Consider the following 25,074-nt stretch of genomic DNA (forward strand, 5'->3'; position numbering starts at 1 on the left):
GTCTATGAAAGCACCTATTAATTTTCTTGCAAATATTCAAGTTCAAAACCAAAATTGAATCCAAATATGTTTGGTAGTAATAATCCATTTTTCCTCTATTTCATATTACTGTTAGGTAATCTGCAGATCTGTTAGTACTAAAATTTGATATTTTGAGGTGTTTTCATAGAAGAGTTATTTTAATTATAATTTATGTAATAATGGAAAAGAGGGCTACAGATTTTTAAATATATGGCTAAGTATATTCACCTCCCACTTATATTTTGAAGATGTTATGTATCATAAAAGTATATGTTTAGGCAAATGTTTCTCTTTCCCTGAGTTATTATTACTTAATACCGATAATAACTATCTGAAATAATAACTAACAGTGATATAAGCCCTGGGACAGTAGTTTAAAAAACTTAGATTTGAAGCAAGAGGCGTGAATGCTGACTCAGCCATGTTAATAAGCATTGTTGAAACCTCTGAGCCTCATTTTCTTCATTTCTAAAGTGAGAGATTTTAACCAGACCACTGACTCTCAATCTTGGATCCTAAGGTTCTTCAGGTTATTACTAATATTTGAAAAGATGAAAAGCTGCTTAAAATTGAAGATTTTTTGCTATTAGTTAGAATCAAACTAACTCAGTTACTTTTCATAAATTGTAGCTTTTGCAGGGTAGAAAACTGGAAAAAGAAACTTTACTATTTAATTCAGTTTAATAAATAAAAATCTTTCCAACGTTGGACCCAGTGAGGAAAAAAAAAAAAAAGGGAAGGTTTGTATCTTTGGTGTTATAAAAGTTAGAAACTAGAGCTATTTCTGAGATGTTTATTTCTCTGGGCATAGTTTTATTTATGTTTTTAATTTTTATTTTTTTATTATTATGTTCAGTTAGCCAGCATATAGTACATCATTAGTTTTTGATAAAGTGCTCAGTGATTCATTAGTTGCATATAGTTTTAAAATCAAAACACCTCAGTTGGTGTTTCTCAGTCTTGGTAAGTTTTTAAAAGGAGAGGCTGTGCTAGTTGGTCTGGGTGGGTCCTGGAAATGGTATCTTGTAAAACAAACAAACAAACAAAAAACTCTTCAAGGCATTCTAATGTGCAAAGTTAAGAATGACAGATATATTCTGGGGATGAATTGAGACTCCTATTTAAGGGAATTTACTCTGAATTTTGGAAGCCACTGCTTTTAATAAATTATAATTACAGTTTTTCATTTTATGTCGTGTGTGTGTGTGTGTGTGTGTGTGTGTGTTTACTTTTTCATGGAATATCTCTATACTCTAGCATCTCTTTCAGAGCTCTTGCCGATAATAGTGATATATTATTATCACTTAAAATTAATTCAGTGTGATCTAGCTTAAGGGTATAAGCTTCAGAATCTGTCAGGTTCTGGGTTCTCATTACAGCTCCATCAATAACAAGCAGGACTGTATTGGGAGCCCTATATAACCACAACTATCTTTAGTTTACCTATTTATATAATAGGGTATAATACTAGGTTTTTATTAGTAATGTTGTGACAACTATTTGATTTAATACATGTATGAAACATGAAGTACAATTACATTTAAAACACAATTGTGACTATTACTTCAATTTGAAAGGTGAGTAACTTGAAGCTCAGAAGTGACCTTCCCAAGGTATATATAGTTAAATGTGCCAATCTTCTGAATCAAAGTCTAGTGTCTATTCTACCCTTACTATTGTATTTGATATCTTTCTGAACTTTTTGTATTCTCCCTGTTGGAGAATTATTTTAACCAGTAATTGTTGAACAGTGTGTGCCTGTTCTCTGAAATTCTGGAGCTTAATTAACTAGAGTTGTTTTCCTAATAAAGTTTTTAAGAGTATTAACTGTATTTCTGTTAAAGAACTATTTTGGAAAATACAAGTGAACATTTTCCATTTTTTTAGTGCAAATATTTGGAGAAGATATTTATTATGAAACAAGATTGAGCTTGGTTATAGTCAGGTCATATGGCATTATGCATTTTTTATATTACATGTTAATTTTCAAATACAGATTTTGCCTTGTTAGGCCTCAAATTCTAGAAGTGGTTTGGATTACCTGTTTCTATGACTTCTTTTTTGTTTAAAAAACAACTGTTTATTTACTTATTTGGTATTTTATTTATTCTGCAGTTTGTGCAGAGTGTGGTGAGGAAAGGTCATTTCTTTTTAAAATGTTAAAAATTTATTGAGGTATAATTGACATTCAACATTATGTTAATTTCAAATGTACAACATAACAATCATTCGGTATTTATTTATATTGCAAAATGTTCACCACAATCTAGTTAACATCTATCACCATATGTAGTTACAGAATTTTTTTTCTTGTGATGAGAAATTTTAAGATCTACACTCTTAGCAGCTTTTAAATATGCAATACAGTGTTGTTATCTATAATCACTATGAGGTACATTACATCTCAATGACTAATTTATTCCGTAACCAAAAGTTTATACCTTTTGACTCCATTCATTTTGTTTCCATAACTTAACCAGTGTCGGTAGAAAAGTTAGCAAACCAAAATTCTGAAAACTTAATTATCCCTTAGTTAATAAGCACAAACGAAATAAAACCTTTATGTTCTATCTTTAGTATTTGTTTTGGAGAGAAGTTTAGAAAGAAACAAAGGATACATACTATATTTTGATTTTTTTTCCCCCCTGCAGACATGGTATAGATTATATAAATCAGGACCATACTACGTATACAAATATGTATTCCTCTTTTTTCTCTGAACATTCTACTGGGATTATGTCATTGGATATTTTTCAAAAACATAGTGTTTGCATTATAGTCTATCATAATTTAACCATTCTTTTGTTGGGCATACAGATTTTAATTTTTTGTTATTAAAAGTATTTCTCATTAAATGTCTTCATTTCCTTATCATAAATTTTTAAAGTGGAATAATTGGACCAAACGATGTGAACTTACATAAAACCTTTGATAGCTGCTGCCAACATATTTATGCAAAAATGTACCAAAATATAACCTCTACTTTGCCAGTAGTGAATGTTATCATTACTTTAAAATTTTTAAATTTTTATTTCAAGCTAATTTTAGACTTACAAGAAAAACAATACAGAGAGTTCTCATATATGCCTAACCTAGTTTCCCCTAATGCTAACATTTTATGTATCATAATCAGGTAATTAACATTAAGTAAACTTCAAACTTTAATTGAATTTTACCAGAGTTTCAATTAATGTCATTTTTCATTCCCAGGATCCTATTCAGGATCACACCTTACAGTTAGTTTTTTCTTCTTAGTCTCATATTTTTCTGTAGCTATTCATTTTTTTTTCTTTCATTACTTGAATACTTTAAAGAGGAGTAGGCAGTTATTTTGTATTACATGTTATTATCTTTAAAACAATGTGAATTCAGGGGTGCCTGGATGGCTCAGTGGGTTCAGCTTCTGCCTTTGGCTCAGGTCATGATCTCAGAGCTCTGCATCAGGCTCTCTGCTCAGCAGGGAGCCTGCTTCTCCCTCTCACTCTCTGCTTGCCTCTCTCCCTACTTGTGATCTCTCTCTGTGTCAAAAAAAAACCCCAAAAAACAAAAACAAAAAAACCCGAATTCAGTAGTTAATTGCCATTGTCTTCATTGCATTTCTTTGACTAGTAAGTTGGAAAGAGTTTTATGTATGGGTCATTTGTATTTTGCTTTTGAAGTGTCTCAGTTTATAGCCTTTGCCCATTTTTCTCTTAAGGTGACTTTTTCCCTTTTGATTTTTAAGCATTGTTAATCCTAAAACTTTTGCTTGTTGTAGATTATGACATATAGAATGGTCCAGAATTCACTCTGAGAGCTTACTCTACAATAATGGTCTTTTTAAAAATAGAATTGGAATATATTTTTTGAGTGTGTCTAACAGTATGTTTAATATATAATAGTATTCGTGTATACATCCCTAAATTGATCACACTTTTCATAATTATACTAAATACACAAATTTATACTACCTAATTCTTGAGCACATTATCATTCATCTCATACTTTTCACTCTTCTTGAGGTGGTCCTTACTAGCTGGGACCATCTTTTCTCCTGACGGAAAGGCTAAAACTTCCCTTGAGCCCTAAGGCTTCCAGGAGCAGAGCAGCTGTCTCAGATTATTCCTATAAATAGCTTCCATTCTAACCGGTTTGCCTGGCTTTCTTATTTGGGTTTACGCTGTTGACCACGAAGTGTTCATATTTGCCTTATGAGATGGGAGATTACCTCAATCTCACACGGCTTCCTGTGGAATAACAGGAGGAGTGGGGTGGTGGTGGGGAATCCATTCTTTCTTTTTCTGATACTTGCCTTATAAATTTTTCCAATAAAAATGATGCTAAAGCTCAAACCATGTGCTATATTCATCCCTAATCCTGATGCACAGCATTGTAGACTGATTCCTAATTTGTTTGCCCTGATATTTTGTCTGGGGGGCTTAGAGAGATACGGAAGCTTTTAAATTTGTACTTAGGTCAGTGTATTTTCCTCATTTTTTACTTTTACCCATAGATTTTGCAAAGTTTTACCATTTGCTCTTTGATGGGAATACTGCATTTTTAGTAGTCCTCTAGAGTGTATCAATCCTGCTGATTTAAAATGGGTATATATGTTTTCTTTCTCTTGGGGTAAAAAACCCAGACTAGAATTTGCCCTATTTTAATTGGCTAGTTAGAAACACAACAACTGTAAGAGCTTGCTTTCAATTTTAGTAGATGATGATTTTGACAGATAGTAATAATTACCTCTGCATATTATAACTTATTAATTGCTAACTGAGTCATCAAAGGCTATTCTTATAATATTGACATGCACTTCAATTTACCTTCATAAAAGTTTATGAAACAAAATAATTGTAACTATGTTGAGTAAAGGTAATATTCTTCCTTTGAAATATTTTAACAGGGTTATGTAACGAACTCAGCACGAGTTGTATCTAATAATTCTTCAGAGTTACTGTTTGACTTGACCCAGGATACAGGATCATCACATTACCAAGGGGGACCAACACTTTCTATACCAGGTTGGTTTTAGCACTTTAAAAAAAAATTATAAGAAGAAACTTGATGAATATATATTTATGGAATTGACTTTCTATTTTCAAGTTCTTGCCTTCATGTTAAGTTTTTCATATATTGTAAAGTGGCATGGTGCTAATAGTTCTTGATTGACTTTCTTGGTGACTTTTTTTTTTTTTTACCTCCTTGGATGATTTTAAATAAAACCTTATTTACTAATAAGATGGACAGTAAGGAGAGCATGTGATATGATAAGCACTGGGTGTTACAGAAGACTGATGAATCGCTATACTCTACCTCTGAAACTAGTAATACTCTGTATGTTAATTGAATTTAAATCAAAATATATTTAAAAAAACAAGATGTTTTTTATTTTTTCCTGTTAAGTAGGCTAACTAGCTTTGAATTTGTTCTCACTTGTCATTGAAAGTGGACTGAAAAATCTTAAAATAATTTCTGTAAGTTTTAGAAACATAGAAATGTAGAAATACAGAAATTAAAACAGGTCTTAATTTTTATGACTACTAGTGTGAAAAAGTATATGGTTACAAGTGATTTCCTAATTAGATTAGTGTCTTTCTTTCAGTAAACGCATCAGATGGTATAGTTATATATGATAATAGAGTGCTGTTATAAAAGTGGCACAATAAATTTGTATATGGCCATTACTCAGTAAATGCCCATTGGAGGAATATGAAATTCCCTTGTTAAGGTAGAATTAGAAGTTCTTTGTATACTGAAACATAGTCCTTCATTAACTTAAAATAAATTAGTGTGCTATGAAGGAATTTCATCTAATTGAAAATACCCTGTAATCAAGGCAGTTAGGCTTTTATATTAGTAGTTTTGGTATATTTCAAATATTTGACAAGAAAGAGATAAACAAAATTTGGGGGGATTTAGATTATTTACTAACAAATCAGTGTGGAGAAGCTACCAAACCCCCATTTTTCTTTGTTGTAATATTAGTGCCTAAAATGTTTTTCCATATAGTAATATTTAGTTGATATTTACTACTTTGGGTGTCACTTGTATACTTACAAAATCTAGTTAGTAAAATAGATAAGAACCAAAGTTTGGTTTTACAAAACACAAGGGCTTTATTAATAGAAAAAGTCTGTATTCTTGGGAGTTAGGACAATGACTCCTGCTCTACCTCTAAGTTTTCTGCTGTGGAGAGAGACGTTAACCTGAGCAGTAAGTAGGATGATGAAGAAGATGTAGATTTGAAGTTCTATTCTTAAGATTTTTGTAGTTTCCATTAAGTCTTTACACTTCAGTATTCTCATATTGTTAAAATGCAGATTTTATTTTTCTTGTTAAATGCATTCATTCTCCAGGCCTGGAGTCAGCCATTGGGAGATAAAATTTTAATTCTCATTCTACTTTAGTCAGGGCTTTTTTGAGGCACAAATAAGATAAATTAAATGTGAAAATGAATTATGAACTTTAAAGGACTTGACAATAGTTGGTATGAATGATAATATGCGCTGTATGTTCAGTAGCATGATTAACTGAGCACTGTCCAGTGATCATGGATATTTGGAGAAGACGATTTGAACTTGTTTTTGAAAGGATTTTACTGACAGAAAGAGAGTGTTCAGTGTAGAAAGCAAAACAAACCAAAGACAACAGGGATAAATAAAGAATTTAAAACTCTTAAATGGGGTCACCTGAGTGGCTCAGTTGGTTAAGAGGCTACCGTCGTTCAGTTCATGACCCTGGGGTCCTGGGATTCAGCCCAATTAGGGCTCCCTGTGCTCGGGCCTTCTTATGTTAAAAAGTTCTTATGGTATAAAGCTGTGTGTTTCTACTGTCCAGCCTGTTGCATTATATAAGCAGATGCTTGATCAAAATACCAGCATTCATTGGCTATTCAAGTAACCTAAGTATCTCACAAGAATCCTACCGCAAATACAAAAATCTTTTCCAACTATCTATATTATAGCCATCAATGATCACATGCCTTGAAGATGGAAAAAATATTTTTTTTATGTTATTTCACAGGATGAAACAGAGGAACCAGCTAGTATAATACTCTTTCTTTTTCTGGCACATTTCCCCTATTTAAAAGCTGACAGGTGAATCTATTAGAATTTTTTTTCCTCTACAGCAAGTTAAGATATAAAGTATTTTGTTAGTAATGATAATAGTTGTCATTTATTGTTGAATGCTTTCTCTGTGCCAGATGTTGTGTGGGTGCTTTTTAAAAGTAAGTTAAGATACAAAATATTTTTTTAGTAAGGATAGTAGTTGTCATTTATTACTGAATGCTTTCTGTGTGTCACATAGTGTATTGAGTGCTTCAAATACATAATCTTGTTTGATCTTAAAACAGTTCTGTAAAATAAGGCATTATAACTTATTTTATGAAAGAGGCTCAGAGAAGTTAATTAAATAAGCCAAGAATACATGGCCAGTCAGTGACAGAGCTTGAATTTCAACTTCTACTGTCTGGTGTAAAAGCCTGAATTATTTCTAATATGTTTACTACTTCTACTTTTGTTGTACATTTCAGAACATTAAAATATGGTGTGCAGTTTTAGAATCCTTATTACCAAGTAGTTGTGTGGTGTTTTCAAAAGGATCTTTTGCCTGGCCTTGTTGTAGCCTAAATATCCCTATTTCTCTTGCTAATGCTTTGAATAGGGCTAAAATGCTTTAGCTTTAAGGTGATGGTTTTCAAATTAAAAACTGTTTTTACAAATAAAATTCCTGTGTGAAGAAAATTTTATTCAAAGTTCTAATAAAATATGAAAGAGTTCCTCTATCAGACACAACCAAAATATTCCCTAAAATGAGCCCATTAGGCTCCAGGAATGTAATTTGAAAACCATTGTACTTAGTCCTTCCATTACAAGCCCTTTCATATGAGTGAATGAGGTATTATCATTCAAGTTTAGTTTTTCCACTTTTGTAGTTTTTCCACTTTTCCACTTTGAATAAATGGATAATATAAACTAAAGCCATGAGTAGAGCCCCCTCCCTTTTAGGTAGAAAAAGAGTTACCCTTTCATTAGACATTTTAAATAAATAAAATAGGTCTTTCTAGATTTTTAGAATAAAATAAAATTTTTCATTTGTAAACTAACTCCAGTGCACTTAAAACATCGAAAGGTGATTCATTTGTAGAAACTTAGTTTGGAGTAGTCTCTGCTTTAATTTTTTCTTTTTTGCTTGGGGTATTTTGGTCTGGCTTCTTTCATAATTGCTGTTTATATATTCCTTTATTTGAAGCCATATTTAGTATTTTCTTTCATAAAGAGATTATTTCTTGAATTATTTGAATATAGATAGTCCCTAATATAATTTTTTTATACCCCTGACTTTTAAAAAATTACTTATTTCTTGGGACACCTGGGTGGCTTGGTCGATAAGCATCTGCCTTTGGCTCAGGTCGTGATCCCAGGGTGCTGGCAACGAGCCCCGCATCAAGCCCCTCATCAGGCTCCCTGCTGGGTGGGAAGCCTGCTTCTCCCTCTCCCCCTGCTAGTGTTCCCTCTTTTGCTGTGTCTCTCTCTGTCAAATAAATAAATAACATCTTTAAAAAAATTATTTCTTAACAATTAATGCTTATTTATTTTCCTCAAGTTTTTATTTAAATTCCAGTTAATGTGCAGTGTAATATTAGTTTCAGGTGTAGTGTTCAGTGATTCAACACTTACATACAACACCTGGTGCTCATCAAAACAAGTGTCCTCCTGAATCCCCATCACCTAACCCATCCCTTCATCTACCTTCCCTGTGGTAATCATCAGTTTGTTCTCTTAAGAGTCTGTTTCTTGGTTTGCCTCACTTTTTCTTTTTCTCTCCTATGTTCGTTTGTTTTGTTTCTCAAATTCCACATAAGAGGGAAATCATGTGCTATTTGTCTTTCTCTGACAGGTTCATTTCACTTAGCATAATACTCTCTAGCTCCATCCTTGTCATTGCAAATGGCAAGATTTCATTCTTTTTTATGTCTAGTAGGATTCTATTTTATATATATATATATATATATATATATATATATATTCATCTTTCTATATCCATTCATCTGTTGATGGACATTTGGGCTCTTTCCATAATTTGGCTATTGTTGATAATGCTGCTATAAACATTGGGGTGCATGTATCCCTTCGAATTAGTGTTTTTATATCCTTTTGGTAAATACCAGTAGTACAATTGCTGGATGATAGGGTAGTTCTATTTTTAACTTTTTGAGGAGCCTCCATACTGTTTTCCAGAGTGGCTACTCCAGTTTGCATTCCCCTTTCTCTGTATCCTCGCTAATATCTGTTGTTTCCTGTGTTGTTAATTTTAGCCATTTTGACTGGTATGAGGTGATACCTCATTGTAGTTTTGATTTGTATTTCCCTGATGATGAGTGATGTTGAACATCTTTTCATGTGTATATTGGTGATCTGTATGTCTTCTTTAGAAAAATGTCTGTTCAAGTCTTTAACCATTTTTGAAATGGATTATTTGTTTTTTGGGTGTTGAGTTTGATAAGTTCTTTACAGATTTTGGGTACTAACCCTTTATCAGATAGGTCATTTACAAATACCTTCTCCCATTCTGAAGATTGCCTTTTAGTTATGTGGATTGTGTTCTTCACTATTCAGAAGAAGCCTTTTATTTTGATGGAGTCTCAAGAGTTTGCTTTTGTTCCCTTTCACAAGAGACATGTCTAGAAAGAAATTGCTATGACCAATGTCAAAGAGGTTACTGTCTATGTTCTCCTCTAGGATTTTTAGTTCCTGTCTCACGTTTAGGTCTTTCATCCAATTTGAATTTATTTTTGTGTATGATATAACAAAGTGGTCTAGTTTCATTCTTTGGATATTGCTTTTCAGTTTCCCTAACACCATTTGTTGAAGAGAACATTTAAAAAAAACATTTTTTTAAAAAGATTATATTTATTTGAGAGAATGAGCACAAGTCGGGAGAGCAGCAGACATAGGGAGAGGGAGAAGCAGGCTTCTCACTGAGCAGGGAGCTTGATGTGGGGCTCCATCCCAGGACCCTGGGATCATGACCTACACTGAAGGCAGATGCTTAATGACTGAGCCCCCCAGGCACCCTAAACTGTCCTTTTTCCATTGAGTATTCTTTCCTGCTTTGTCGGAGATGAATTGATAAAACTATGCGTTCATTTCTGGGTTTTCTATTCTGCTCTATTGATCTATGTTTCTGTTTTTGTGCTAGTTTCATACTGTCTTGGTGACTATAGCTTTTTAGTATAGCTTGAAATCCGGAATTTTGATGCCTTCAGCTTTGATTTTCTTTTTCAAGATTGGTTTGGCTATTCAGGGTCTTTTGTGGTTCCATACAAATTTTAGGATTGTTCTAGCTCTCTGAAAAATCCTGGTGGTATTTAATAGGAATTGTATTAAATGTGTAGACTGCTTTGGGTAATATAGACATCTTAACAGTATTTATTCTTTCAGTCCATGAGCATGGAACATTTTTCCATTTCTTTCTTTCTTTTTTTTTTTAAGATTTTATTTTATTTGACAGACGGAGACCACAAGTAGGCAGAGAGGCAGTCAGAGAGAGAGAAGGAAGTAGGCTCCCTGCTGAGCGGAGAGCCTGATGCAGGGCTCGATCCCAGGACCTTGAGATCATGACCTGAGCTGAAGGCAGAGGCTTTAACCCACTGAGCCACCCAGGCGCCCCACATTTTTCCATTTCTTTGTGTCCTCTTCAATTTCCTTCATCAGTGTTTTATAGTTTTCAGAGTCAGATCCTGTATCTCTTTGGTTAGATTTATTCCTGAAGTATCTTACTGTTTTGGGTACAATTGTAAATGGGATTGATTCCTTGATTTCTCTTTTTGCTGCTTCATTATTGGTATGTAGAAATGCATCAGATTTCTGTATGTTGATTTCGTATCCTGCAACTTTACTGAATTCATGTGTCAGTTCTAGCAGTTTTATGGTTGAGTATTTGGGTTTTCTATATAAAGTATCATGTTATCTGCAAACAATGAAAGTTTGACTTCTTCCAGGATGCCTCCTGTTTCTTTTTGTTGTCTGATTGTTGTGGATAGGAGTTCCAGTACTATGTTAAATAACTGGTGAGAGTGGACATCCTTGTCTTGTTCCTGACTGTAAGGGAAAGGCTTTCAGATTTTCCCCATTGAGGACGATATTATCTCTGGGTTTTTCATATATGGCCTTTATGATGTTGAGGTATGTTCCCTCTATCCCTCTTTTGTTGAGAGTTTTATTATGAATGGATGTTGTACTTTGTCACATGCTTTTTCTGTATCTGTTGAGAGGATCATATGGTTCTTGTCGTTTCTTTTATTATTATGATGCATCACATTGATTTGCAAATGAGTCACCCTTGCAGCCCAGGAATAAATCCCACTCCATTGTGGTGTATGATTCTTTTAATATACTATTGGATTTGATTTGCTGGTATTAAGAATTTTTTCATCCATATTCATGAGGGATATTGGCTTATAGTTCTTTAGTAGTTGAGTCTTTTTCCTCATAGAATGAATTTGGAAGTTTTCCTTCCATTTCTATTTTTTGGAATAGTTTGAGAAGAATAGGTGTTAACTCTTTTTTAAAGGTTTGATTGAATTCTCCTGTGAAGCCATTTGGCTCTGGACTTTCGTTTGTTGGGAATTTTTTTGATTACTGATTCAGTTTCTTCACTGGGTTGTCAGTCTGTTCAGGTTTTCTCTTTCTTCCTATTTCAGTTTTGGTAGTTTATGTATTTCTAGGAATTTATTCATTTCTTCCAGGTTGTCTGATTTGTTGGCATATAGTTTTTCATAATATTCTCTTATAATTGTTCGTATTTCTGTGGTGCTGGTTGTAATTTCTTCTCTCTTGTTTTTGATTTTATTTATTTGGGTCCTTTCTTTTTTTGATAAGTTTGGCTAGGGGTTTATAAATTTTACTGATTTTTTTCAAGTAGCCAGCTCCTGCTTTTATTGATTTTTTTTAAAAGTTTTTATATTTTTTTCTGCTTTAATCTTTATTCTTTCGCTTCTACTGCTGACTGTAGGCTTTCATTTGTTGTTCTTTTTCTAGCTTCATTAGGTGTAATGTTAGGTTGTTTATTTGAGATTTTTCTTGCCTTTTAAGGTAGGCCTGTTTTGTTATATACTTCCCTCTTATGACTACTTTTGCGACATGTCAGTGCTTTTTGACCAGTGTGTTTTCATTTTCATTTGTTTCCATGTGTTAATTTCTTCTTTGATTTCCTGGTTGACCCATTCATTTTTCAGTGGCATTTTGTTTAATCTCCACATGTTGTTGTTTTTCCACATTTTTTCTTGTGGTTGACTTTAAGTTTCATAGTGTTGTAAACAGAACATATGCATGGTATGATCTCAGTCTTTTTGTACATGTTGAGACCTGATTTGTGACCTAGTATGAGATCTATTCTGGAGAATGTCCCTAGTGCATTTGAAAAGAATGTGTATTCTGCTGCTTTAGGGCGGAATGATCTGAATATATCTGTTAAATCCTTTCTGTTCCAGTGTGTCATTCAGAGTCATCGTTTCCTTGTTGATATTCTGGTAAGATGATCTGTCCATTGATGTAAGTGGGGTGTTAAAGTTCCCTACTATTACTATATTATTATCCACAAGTTTCTTTAATTTTGTTATTAATTGCTTTATATATTTGTGTGCTCACATGTTGGGGTATAAATATTTATAATTGTTAGATCTTCTTGTTGGATAAGCCCCTTTATTATGATATTGTGCCCTTGTTCATCTCTTGTTACAGTCTTTGATTTAAACTCAAGTTTCTCTGATGCAAGTATTGCTGCTCTGGCTTCCTTTTGATTTCCATTTGCATGATAATATTTTTCCATCCCCCAGTTTAAATGTTCAGGTATCTCTGGGTCTAAAAAGTCTTTTGTAGGCAACATACGGTAGAGTCTTTTTTCTTTCTTCTTTTTAAATCCATTCTGATACCTTTTGTCTTTTGATGGGAGCATTTAGTTCATTTACATTGAGAGTAATTATTGATAGATATGTATTTAGGGCCATTTTATTACTTGTTTGGTTGTTATTTGTGGAGATTTTCTCTTTTCTTTTGTCACTTACTGTTTTTCTTTCCACTCAAGTGTCCCCTTAATATTTCTTGAGGGCTGGTTTAGTGGTAATGAACTCTTTAAGTTTTTGTCTGGGAAGCTTTTTATCTCCTTCTATTCTGAATGATAGCCTTGCTGGATAGAATATTCTTGGCTGCAGATTTTTCCCATTCAGCACTTTAAACATATCATGTCACTCTCTTCTGGCTTGCCAGGTTTCTGTGGCGAGATCTGCAGCTAGCTTTATGGGTCTTCCTTTGTAAATTAGGGACTTTTTTTATGACTATATTTTGCAAATTTAATTGCAATATGTCTTGGTGTTGGCCTGCTTTTGTTGATTTTGATAAGAGTTCTCTATGTTTCCTGGATGTGGATGTCTGTTTCCTTCCCTGAATTAGGGAAGTTTTCAGCTGTTACTTCCTTAAATAAATTTTCTGCCCCTTTTCTCTCTCCTTTTTTGTGGGATTCCTGTAATATGAATGTTAATTACATTTGATGGAGTCACTGAGTTCCCTACATCTATTCTCATTATACATAATTCTTCTTTTCTTTCGTTCAGCTTCATTATTTTCCATAGTTCTGTGTTTTGTATCACTTATTCATTTCTCTGCTCTTCATCCTTGTGTTCTCTGTATCCAGTCTGTTTCAAATCTCAGTTATTACATTTTTCATTTCTGACTTACTGTTTTTTAACTGTTTTATCTCTGCCATAAGGGCCTCCCTGAAGTCTTCCATTTTTTTTTTTTTCCAAGCCCAGTGAGTATCCTATGATTGTTGCTTTAAATTCTCCATCAGGCATATTACCGGTATCTATTTTGATTAGATCTCCGGCTGTGACTTTTTCTTGTTTCCTTTGGGATGAATTGTTCCGTCATGGCATTTTGTCTAAGTCTGTCTTCTGTGAGTTAGAAAAGCCTGTTATATTTCTTGCTCCTGAGACTAATGGCTTTATGAAGAGGCCATACAGTGTCCAGAGCTTGGTGCTTCAGGGTATGTCTCTGGTGTGTGCTGCATGCACTCTGGTGCTGTGTGTTGGCTGCGCTATCATTCAGTTCAGTCATATGCAGATGCTCTTCTTGCCTGCAGTGGGTAGTGTTTGGGCCTTGGCTAGTGTGTGGTGAGTTTTAACTAGGTGCACTCTGGTCTGCTGCTTATTAAATGAGATATGATACTACTTTCACTAGAACTGAAGGCTTGCAGAACTTTCTGGTTGGGAGATGTGGTGTGTGCAGGGGTTTCAGTTGGGGGGTGGGGCGTGGGGAGAGAAATGACACCAGCCTATTCCTTTGTCCCCAGAGAGGGGGCTTCATGCTTGCTGCTCTTAGGGAAGGACACCCAGAAGAGCAAATTAATAATTTTTCTTCATGCATCCCAGGCATTTTTCAGATTGCTGTTTTCTTTTTGTCTCTGGGTTGCTTGCCTGCCAGTAGCATTACAGTGCACTTTGGGCACTATCTCAGCCAGCCCTGCTGACCTTTAAAACTCCAAACTTTAGAGATGTGGTGTGGGTGGGGGCCTGCATTGTTCTTCTGGTGGACCATCTTGCTGCACTGGGACTAATGCCGATTTGACTGAGAAGGGCACTTGAGTCAGAGGAAAGCGTTGTGGGACTTGGAGCAAGCAGGCTAGGCAGCCAATGTCCAGCTAAGCTTTCTTTAGTAGGCAGCTCCGTGCCTCCGCTGAGGGGCAGGGGAAGGAAATAGCATCCACTGGCTCTTTTGTCCTTGGAGAGGTGTCTCTGTAAATACCACCTCTCACAGATGTGCTCCAAGAAGAGTGAACAGTCTCCCCGCTGTGTGCCTTAGACATTCCTCAGATGGTGTCATCTGCCTCTGGGGTTGTTTGCCTTCTTTCTCTCTGGGAGTAGACAGTGCCCTCAGGGGGTCTATTCCAGCCAAGCCCACCAACCTTTAAAATTCCAGTCTTCAAGTCCTGCTGTTTGCAAGAACTCGTGAAAATCAGCCCTTCTTGTTTTCCCAGCCAGTAGCTTTGGGGAATTGTTCTCCTTGTGCCTCTCTCACCCACCGGGGCTCTATCTCCTCTGCAGCACCCATGATCCCTTTCTCTCCCAAGCTATTTCTCCGTATTTCCTACCTTCGTAGATGTGGCCTCTTTTCTCCCTCTAGTTGTGATGTCAGTCCTGAGGTTGATTTCTTGGGTAGTCAGAATGATTTGATAATTATCTAGTTGTGTTCAAAGGACGAGAAGAGCCTAGGATCCTCCTACTATGCCACCATGTTAGTCACCCCCCCCATTAATTTAATTTAAAAAAAATTCAAGTATAGGGGCTCCTGGGTGATTCATTTGGATAAGTATCCAACTCTTGATTTTGACTCAGGTCATGATCTTGACTTAGGTCACGATCTCAGGGTTGTGAGGTCAAGCCCCGCATCAGGTTCCATCCATTCTGGGTGTGAATCTTGCTTAAGATTCTCTCTCTCTCTCTGCCCCTCCCCTTCTTTAAAGAAAAAAATTCAAGTATAATTAAATAGTGTTTTATTAGTTTCAGATGTATAGTATAGTGATTCAGTAATTCTGTACATTACTTGGTGCTTATCACAATAAGTTTATTTTTAATCCCTTCACCTCTTTCACCCATCCCTGTACCTACCTTCCCTCTGGCAACCACCAGTTTGTTCTCTGTATTTTAAGTGTTTGGTTTTTTTCTTTCTGTCCTTTTTTTCTTTGTTCATTTGTTTGCTTTCTTAAATTCCACATGTGAATGAAATTATATGGTATTTGTCTTTCTCTGACTTATTTACTTACTACTTTAGCATTATATCCTTTATATCTTGTAGATCCATCCATGTTACTGCAAATGGCAAAATTCCATTCTTTTTTATTCCACTTACTTAGGTGCGAAATCTTTATCCATTCATCTCTTGGTGGACACCTGGGTTACTTCCATATCTTGGCTATTATAAATAATGCTGCAATGAACATATCTTTTAGTGTTTTTGTATTCTTTGAGTAAACACCCAGTAGTGGAATTACTCATATGGTAATTCTATTTATAATTCTACTCATAGCATATGGTAATTCTACCTTTAATTTTTTCAGGAACCTCTATACTGTTTTCCACAGTGGCTGCACTTGCTTGCATTTCTGCCAGCAATGCACGAGGGTTCCTTTTTTTCCTCATTTTCATCAACATTTGTTACTTCTTGTCCTGATTGTAGTTATTCTGACAGGTGTGAAGTGATGTCTCATTGTGCCTTTGAATTGTATTTCACTGTTAGCAGGTGCTTTTGAGCATCTTTTCATGTGCTTGTTGGCCATTTTTATGTCTTTGGAGAAATGTCTGTCCATGTCTTCTGCCCATTTTTAATTGCATTATTTGGGGTTTTTTTTTGGTGTTGAGTTGTATAAGTTACTTTTATATTTTGGATATTAACTCCCTCTTGGATATATCATTTGGATATATCTTTTCCCATTCGGTAGATTGCCTTTTTGTTTTGATGGTTTCCTTTGCTATGCAAAAGTCTTTAATTTTGGTGTAGTCCAAATAGTTTAATTTTGCATTTGTTTCCCTTGCCCAGAGGAGCCATATCTAGAAAAATGTTTTTATGGCTGATTTCAAAGAGATTACTGTCTATGTTTTCTTCTAGAAATTTTGGCTTCAGATCTCATATTTAGGTCTTTAATCCATTTTGAGTTTATTTTTGTGGATGGTGTATGAAAGTGGTCCAATTTCATTCTTTTGTATGTAGCTGTCCAGTTTTCCCAACATCATTGTTGAAGAGACTTCTTCCTATTTTATATTCTTGCCTCCTTTGTTGTAGATTAATTGGCCATGTAAATCATGGGTTTATTTCTGGGCTCTCTATTGTATTGCATAGATCAGTGTGTCTCTTTTTGTCCAGTACCATACTCTTTTGATTACTACAGCTATTTAGTATATCTTGAAATCTGAGACTGTGATACTCCAGTTTTATTCTTCTTTTTCAAGATTGATATTTGGTACACCCCCTGACTTTTGATCATAACAGTTTTTAATCATTATTTATTGTCAGTTGAATGATAGGATAATTTAATTGTATTATATCTAATTTAGCTTCAAAATAGTTTTGCTTTGTTATAAGGAATATGCCTAAGTGTTTAAAAATATACTTCCCACTATTTAATTCATTGTAGGTATGAATGAAAGTTCGTTTTTATCAAAACGTCCTTCTACTTCTGAAGTAAACAGCGTTAATCCAAAAAAGCCAAAGCCCAGTGATGGTATTTCTGGATTAAATTCTTCAGCTGTATTTCCTTCAGTTAAATCTCTTTCAGTGACATCTTCCCAGGCTGCATCATCAAAAGGTAAATGTGAAATGTGGCATATAAAAAAGAAATTATAGGGGCTCCTGGGTGTCTCAGTTGGTTAAGCATCTGACTCTTAATTTTGGCTTAGGTCATGATCTCAGGGCTGTGAGATTGAGCCACAATGGACTCCATTGTGGACATGGAGCCTGCTTAATATTCTCTGTCTTTCTCCCTTTGTCCTTCCCCCACTTAAAAAAAAGATTATTTATACATAAGTTTTAGAAGTTGTAGTAAATTTAGAAATTGTTATTAGTGGTTATTTAAGGTTATAAAGTGATGAATTTTGTATTATATGTGTTTTGAATTTATTTTAGGTACAAATACCTCTTCAAATCAATCTAAAAATGGAACACCTTTTCCGAGAGCTTGTCCAAAGTGCAATATTCATTTTAATCTTTTGGATCCTTTGAAAAATCACATGAAGGTAAAACTTTTTCAAAATTTAATTTTAAAAAGGTTTGCAAATCCCTAGAAATACTGATTGATTTATAGTAAATGTTTTGTGGGGATATTTAGGTAAAAAATCTTCTCCTAGTGGTGTTTCCATATAATTTAGGCAAAGATTTATATTCATAATGATTATTTTCATATAAGATTTTAAAATTTCCTCTGAATCATCAAATTTTAAGATTAAATTTATATGCATTATAATATATGCTTTTTACATTCTAATTTTAAATGAAAATAAGGTTTTTGGTATACTACAAATTTAAAAAAAAAACTTTTTTTCCATTTTATTTTATTTTATTTTATTTTATTTCTTTTTGGTGTTCCAAAATTCATTGTTTATGCACCACACCCAGTACTCCATGCAATACGTGCCCTCCATAGAACCCATCACCAGGCTCACTCTACCCTCCATGGCCCCCTCCAAAAACTCAGTTTGTTTCTCAGAGTCTACAGTCTCTCATGGTTTCTCTCCCCCTCCGATTTCCCCCATCTCACTTCTCCTCTCCATCTTCCAATGTCCTCTGTGTTATTCCTTATGCTCCACAAGTAAGTGAAACCATATGATAGTTGATTCTCTCTGCTTGACTTACTTCACTCAGCATAATCTCTTCCAGTCCCGTCCATGTTGATATAAAAGTTGGGTATTAATCCTTTCTGATGGAGGCATAATGCTCCACTGTATATATGGACCATATCTTCTTTATCCATTCATCCGTTGAAGGGCATCTTGGTTCTTTCCACAGTTTGGTGACTATGGCCATTGCTGCTATGAACATTGAGGTACAGATGGCCCTTCTTTTCACTATATCTGTATCTTTGGGGTAAATACCCAGTAGTGCAATTGCAGGGTCATAGAGTAGCTCTATTTTTAATTTTTTGAGGAATCTCCACACTGTTTTCTAAAGTGGCTGTACCAAATTATATTCCCACCAACAGTGTAAGAGGGTTCCCCTTTCTCCACATCCTCTCCAACACTTGTTTACTGTCTTATTAATTTTGATCATTCTAACTGGTGTAAGGTGGTATCTCAATGTGGTTTTGATTTGAATCTCCCTGATGGCTAATGATGATGAACATTTTTTCATGTGTCTGTTAGCCATTTGTATGTCTTCTTAGCATTCGTTCCTGATTAAAACGATTCAAAGTATAGTGGTAGAGGGAACTTCATAAAATCTTTCTATGAAAAACCCACTGCAAATATCATCCTCAGTAGAGAAAAGCTGACAGCCTTCCCTTTGAGATCAGGAACATGACAAGGATATCCACTCTCGCCACTGTTGTTCAACATAGTACTAGAAGTCCTAGCAACAGCAATCAGACAACAAAAAGAAATAAAAGGTATTCAAATTGGCGTGAAAAAGTCAAACTCTCTTTGCAGATGACATGATACTTTATATGGAAAACCCAAAAGACTCCACCCCCAAACTGCTAGAACTCATACACCAGTTCAGTAATGTGGTAGGATACAAAACCAATATACAGAGATCAGTTGCTTTCTTAAACAGTAACAATGAAAATATAGAAAGGGAAATTAGAGAATTGATTCCATTTACTATAGCACCAAGGACCATAAGATACCTAGGAATAAACGTAACCAAAGAGGTAAAGGATCTGTACTAGAGGAACTACAGAACACTCATGAAAGAAATTTAAGAAGACACAAAAAGATGGAAGAGCGTTCCATGCTTATGGGTTGGAAGAATAAACATTGTTTAAAATGTCTATACTGCCTAGAGCCGTCTATACATTCAGTGCCATCCTGATCAAAATTCTACCGGCATTTTTCAAAGAGCTGGATCAAACAATCCTAAAATTTGTATGGAACCAGAAGAGACCCTCGAATTGCTAAGGAAATGTTGAAAAAGAAAAACAAAACTGGGGGCATCACGTTGCCTGAGTTCAAGTTTTTCTACAAAGCTGTGGTCACCAAGACAGCATGGCACTGGCACAAAAACAGACACATAGACCAGTGGAACAGAGTAGAGAGCCCAGATATGGACCCTGAACTCTAATGGTCAAATAATCTTCAAAGCAGGAAAAAATATACAGTATAATCAAAGAACAATAAATTAATAAATTATTAAATTATAAAATGAAAGAAAAGACATTCTTTTCAATAAATGGTGCCGGGAAAATTGGACAGTTATGTATAGAAGAATGAAACGCGACCATCCTCTGATACCATACACAAAGATAAACTTGAAATGGATATAAGACCTCAAAGTGAGGCAGGAATCTATCAAAATCCTAGAGGTGAACATGGGCAGTAACCTCTTCGACATTGGCCACGGCAGTTTCTTATATGTCTTCAAAGGCAAAGGAAACAAAAGTGAAAATGAACTTTTGGGACTTCATCAAGATCAAAAGCTTCTGAACAGCAAAGGAAACAGTCAACAAAACAGAGGCGGCAACCCACGGAATGGGAGAAGATATTTGCAAATGACACTACAGACAAAGGGCTGATAGCCAAGATCTATAAAGATCTCCTCAAGCTCAACACTCAAAAAACAGATACTAATGTCAAAAAATGGGCAGAAGACATGAACAAACACTTCTCCAAAGAAGACATAAAAAAAGACATTTTTACATAGTTTCTTCAGTTATCTTATTTTTGTTTCTATGGTAATATGTGCATGTCACATTATACAATGAAAATCTAAATTTTACATTTAATTTTCAACAGTCAGACTTAAGTCCCAAATGATGGAGCATTTCATATGAAATAATTATTTTAACTCCATTCAGAATGTAGTTTGTGTGATTGTCCTTAATTAATTCAGGTTTTTTTGTTGGAGTAGTAAGCTCTCGAAATTAAATTTTAAGAAATTTTCAGGGGCACCTGGGTGGCTCAGTTGGTTAAACAGTTGACTCTTGATTTCGGGCTTAGGTCCTGATCTGAGGGTCATGAGATCCAGTGTGGTGTTGAGCCCAGGTTTGGGCTCCAGGCTGGGTGAGGAGCTGGCTTAAGAGTTTCTCCCCATCTTCTTCTGCCGCACCCACTAAGAAAAAAAAAAAAAAGAAAAGAAATTTTCAAAGTACAAATGAAATATGGGGTGTAGGTAACATTTTACTTGAAATATTTTAGTGTGTATTAACAGTATCCCACTATGGTCTGAGGATAGCCTATATTCTCTTTGTATGCATAGTATAAATGGCAGGAAGGGGGAAAGAGGAAGAAAAAGGTCCAGGTAGATTATATGAAGAAAGAAAGGAAGGAGGGGTGGCTTTGTGGCTTAGAACAGCATGGAGTCTGCTTGGGACTCTCTCTCCCTCTTCCTCTGCCTCCCTCCCAGCCTCCACACTCACTTTCTGTCTCTCTCTCAAATAAATAAATAAATAAATCTTTAAACAAATACAACATTTGACAGAAAAAGTAGAAAAAATAAGGGAACGTTTTTAGAATTTCAAATACCATCTCTTTATTCATATACAAACCTGTATTTGGTCTATCACTACTCAGCTCCCAGAATACAGTCTCTGATAATTGCACTTGTGTTTTCTTCTTATATGAGAATTAACCTGTACAAGTGCCTGATTTTTTTTTTTTTTATGTTTTGAATTTGGGAAAAAAAGGGTTAAATTTCTTTAATTAACTTTTAATTATTTGAGTAGGTAATACAGTGATATTATTCAAAATAAGAAGTTTACAAAATCACACAAGTGAAAAATCGTAATTGTGTCTCTTATTTACCTGGTTGCCAGAATGGCTCTCAAAGAATTTTTATTAGTTGGTTTTTGTATTTTCCCCAGTTTTCTTTTTGCATATACAGGTAAAAGGAAATGTTCTTATTTCCTTTCTGTTTTGTATATAGTTTATTACATGTACTTCAGTACTAGGGAAACTCCTAGCCATTTTCCAAAATGCAGCTTTACATCCAAAATGTATTATTACATTGTTTGGGATTAGTCATATTAGAAACAACCAAAATTTCATACAATATTCATGTAATAGAGCAACACTACACAGCCTTTCAAAGAATGGAATCTCTATAATAGGTAATGATATGGAAAGATCTCTAAGATATATTTTTGAACTAAGTTAAATATGTGAATAACTTACGTGTGTTTATGTCATAAAGAGTTGTGATGGAATAGGACAAGGAAGTTAAAAACTGTGTAGATTCTTTGCATTCTAGTTTATGCATTTTATATATCAGTTGAAGTTTTAGTATTATAACAATGATTTCCATTTTTGAAAAATGTGATTTTTAGATTCTTTGTGATTTTTTGCTGTTATTCAAGATAAGTAGATTACTATACCAAGAAATAATGTTTCCTTTCAATAAAGAATATCTAAAACATAAAGCAAAATCCTAATAATAAGAGCAATTTATCTGAGACCATGTGCCAGACTACTAAACTTTAAATATAGTATCTTATTTAATCCTTAGAAAATTCTTTGAGATTGACATAATTCTCATTGTTTTATAGCCAGTTTATTTAAAGACATAACTGGCATTCACACTTTTAATGGTAAAAACCCAAGTTCTAACAAATTTTTCCTTTTTTAGCGTATAGGTTATTTGATGTTCATGGAAACTTGAAAATAGGTAAATAAGTTATAGAATTTGATATTTATCAATCAGATCTAGCATATTAATTACATTATTTAGATATTTGTATTTTTATTTATTTTGTTGTCTGCTTGATCTTACACGGATTGAGCAACACCATATATCAGTCTACATCTTTCATTACTAATATTTTCTTGGATATACTGCAGTTCTAAGATTGTTGTTGTTTTTGACATAGATGAATCTCATAATTGTATTGAAAATACATCCTTTAACATTTTTATAAAGTGTTCTTTTTGTCTCAGTGTTTAATGACTTTTAGGCTTACAACCCGTGGTTTCTTATGGTTTCCATTTGTCTGGTATATTATTTGTGTGTCTTTTTCTTTACCCTTTTAAATCATGTTATGCCCCTTAGTTTCAGTAGAGTTGATTTTTCCTTTGTGATCCTATATGAAAATCTCTTTTGTTATGGCACTTGAGTTAAACTTATTTGTAAACAGTACATGATAGATTTACTTGGTCTTGGTTCTGTCATAATTATTTATTTCCATATGTTTTTAAAGATTTTTATTTATTTATTTGAGAGAGAGAGAGAGAGTGCACAAGTAGGGGGAGCAGCAGGCAGAGGAAGAAGGAGAAGCAGGCTCCTCGCTAAGCAGGGAGACCGATGCAGAGTCCTGGGATCATGACCTGAGCCAAAGGCAGATTCTTAACTGATTGAACCAGTCAGGCGCCCCGTCACGGTTTTTTCATTATTATTATTATTTTTTTTAAATTTTTAATCTTTCATTATGTCGTTGCTTTGTATGTATGTAGCTTAGGTTTTTAGGGAAGCTGTACTTTTGTTCTCATTTAATTTTAATGTTGATATAATTCTAATAGTCTTCTATTCCTTTGGCCATTCTCTAATATTAAAATTAAAGTAATTTTAATATTAAAGTAGTATTAAATTTTCTGTTCTTAACCCACCCATCCTTACCTTCTCCTCTCCTACCTGATTTTAGTCAGTGTTGTCTTTCTGAGTGTTTACCTTTGTACCATTAAGATTTCTCATACCTATACTACTTCATTTGGTAGCTCTAAATGATATTCTTTGATGTACTGCTAGTATATGTGAGGTGATCATGAACCTTCTCAGCCTTATGTTCATTGTCCTTTTACCCCCCCCTGCAGTTTTTATTTGTTGGTTGTATCATTTTTTCATTGTCAGGGCAGATAACATTTGCATTTGATTTTCTTAACCTTATTTCTGTATTTGTTAAAATCTTTTCTCACAGTAAATATATTCAGTGTTGATTACCAGTCTGTTTCTTACGGTTTCTTTAGTTATCTCATTTGGCTGAAGTTCATCCTCTAGAAATTTTCCTCAAGAAGGAACAACATTTTTTGAGTTCTTTCATGTTCAAACAGTTTGACTATATTCCATTCTTGAAAGATAGTTTGGCCATATATAAAGTGATTTGGATCCATTTCTGGGTTCTCTGTTCTGTTCCATTGATCTGTGTGTCTATTTTTGTGCCAGTACTGTACTGTCTTGATGATTACAACTTTGTAATACAGCTTGAAGTCTGAAATTGTCATGCCATCAGCTGTGGTTTTCTTTTTCAACATACTTCGGGCTATTCAGGGTCTTTTCTGGTTCCATACAAATTTTAGGTTTATTTGGTCCAGTTCTCTGAAAGAGGTTGATGGTATTTTGATAGGGATTGCATTAAATGTATAGATTGCTCTAGGTAGTATAGACATGTTAACAATATTTGTTCTTCCAATCCAAGAGCATGGAACATTTTTCCATTTCTTTGTATCTTCCTCAATTTCTTTCATGAGCGTTCTATAGTTTTCTGGATACAGATTCCTTGCCTCTTATGTTTGGTTTATTCCTAGGTATCTTATGGTTTTTGGTGCAATTGTAAATGGGATCGACTCCTTAATTTCTTTCTTCTGTCTCATTCTTAGTATATAGAAATGCAACTGATTTCTGTGCATTGATTTTATATCCTGCCACATTGCTAAATTCCTGTATGAGTTCTCGCAATTTTGGAATGGGGTCTTTTGGGTTTTCCACATAGAGTGTCATGACATCTTTAAGAGTGAGAGTTTGACTTCTTTGCTGGTTTGGATGCCTTTTATTTCTTTTTGTTGTCTGATTGCTGAGGCTCAGACTTCTGGTACTATGTTGAACAACAGTGGACATACCTGCCGTGTTCCTGACCTTAGTGGGAAAGCTCTCAGTTCTTCCCCATTGAGAATGATACTTACTGGGGACTTTTCATATATGGCTTTTATGATATTGAGGTATGTTTGTTCCCTTATCCCTACGCTGTGAAGAGTTTTAATCAAGAAAGGATGCGGTACTTTGTCAAATGCTTCTTCTGTGACTGTTGAGAGGATCATATGGTTCTTGTCCTTTCTTTTATTTATGTAGTGTATCATATTGATTGATTTGTGGATGTTGAATCAACCTTGTAGCCCAGGAATAAATCCCACTTGTTCGTGGTGAATAATCCTTTTAATGTCCTGTCAGATCCTCTTGGCCAGTATTTTGGTGAGAATTTTTGAATCCATGATCATCAGAGATATTGGTCTGTAATTACCTTTTTTGGTGGGGGTCTTTGTCTGGCTTCTGGGATCAAGGTAATGGCTTCATAGAAAGAGTTTGGAAATTTTTCTTACATTTCTATTTTTTGAAACAGCTTCGGAAGAGTAGGTATTAGTTCTTCTTTAAATGTTTGCTAGAACTT

At 34.5% G+C, this 25,074-nt stretch overlaps 1 protein-coding gene across 12 annotated transcripts in view; it reads left to right on the plus strand.

The window, feature by feature from the left end:
- The window catches only part of ZNF280D (zinc finger protein 280D), a 129,564-nt gene that overhangs the window by 25,248 nt on the left and 79,242 nt on the right, over window positions 1–25,074 (plus strand). For all 12 annotated transcript variants that reach the window (XM_032864874.1, XM_032864872.1, XM_032864869.1 and 9 more), the window contains 3 exons: window positions 4,907–5,024; window positions 17,194–17,364; window positions 17,682–17,791. In XM_032864874.1, coding sequence (XP_032720765.1) covers window positions 4,907–5,024; window positions 17,194–17,364; window positions 17,682–17,791 — 399 coding nt within the window. The remainder of the gene's footprint in view (window positions 1–4,906; window positions 5,025–17,193; window positions 17,365–17,681; window positions 17,792–25,074) is intronic.

This window comes from Lontra canadensis, unplaced genomic scaffold, assembly GCF_010015895.1.
Source record: "Lontra canadensis isolate GAN:19392208 unplaced genomic scaffold, GSC_riverotter_1.0 scaffold28, whole genome shotgun sequence".
Classification (NCBI taxonomy): Eukaryota; Metazoa; Chordata; class Mammalia; order Carnivora; family Mustelidae; genus Lontra; species Lontra canadensis.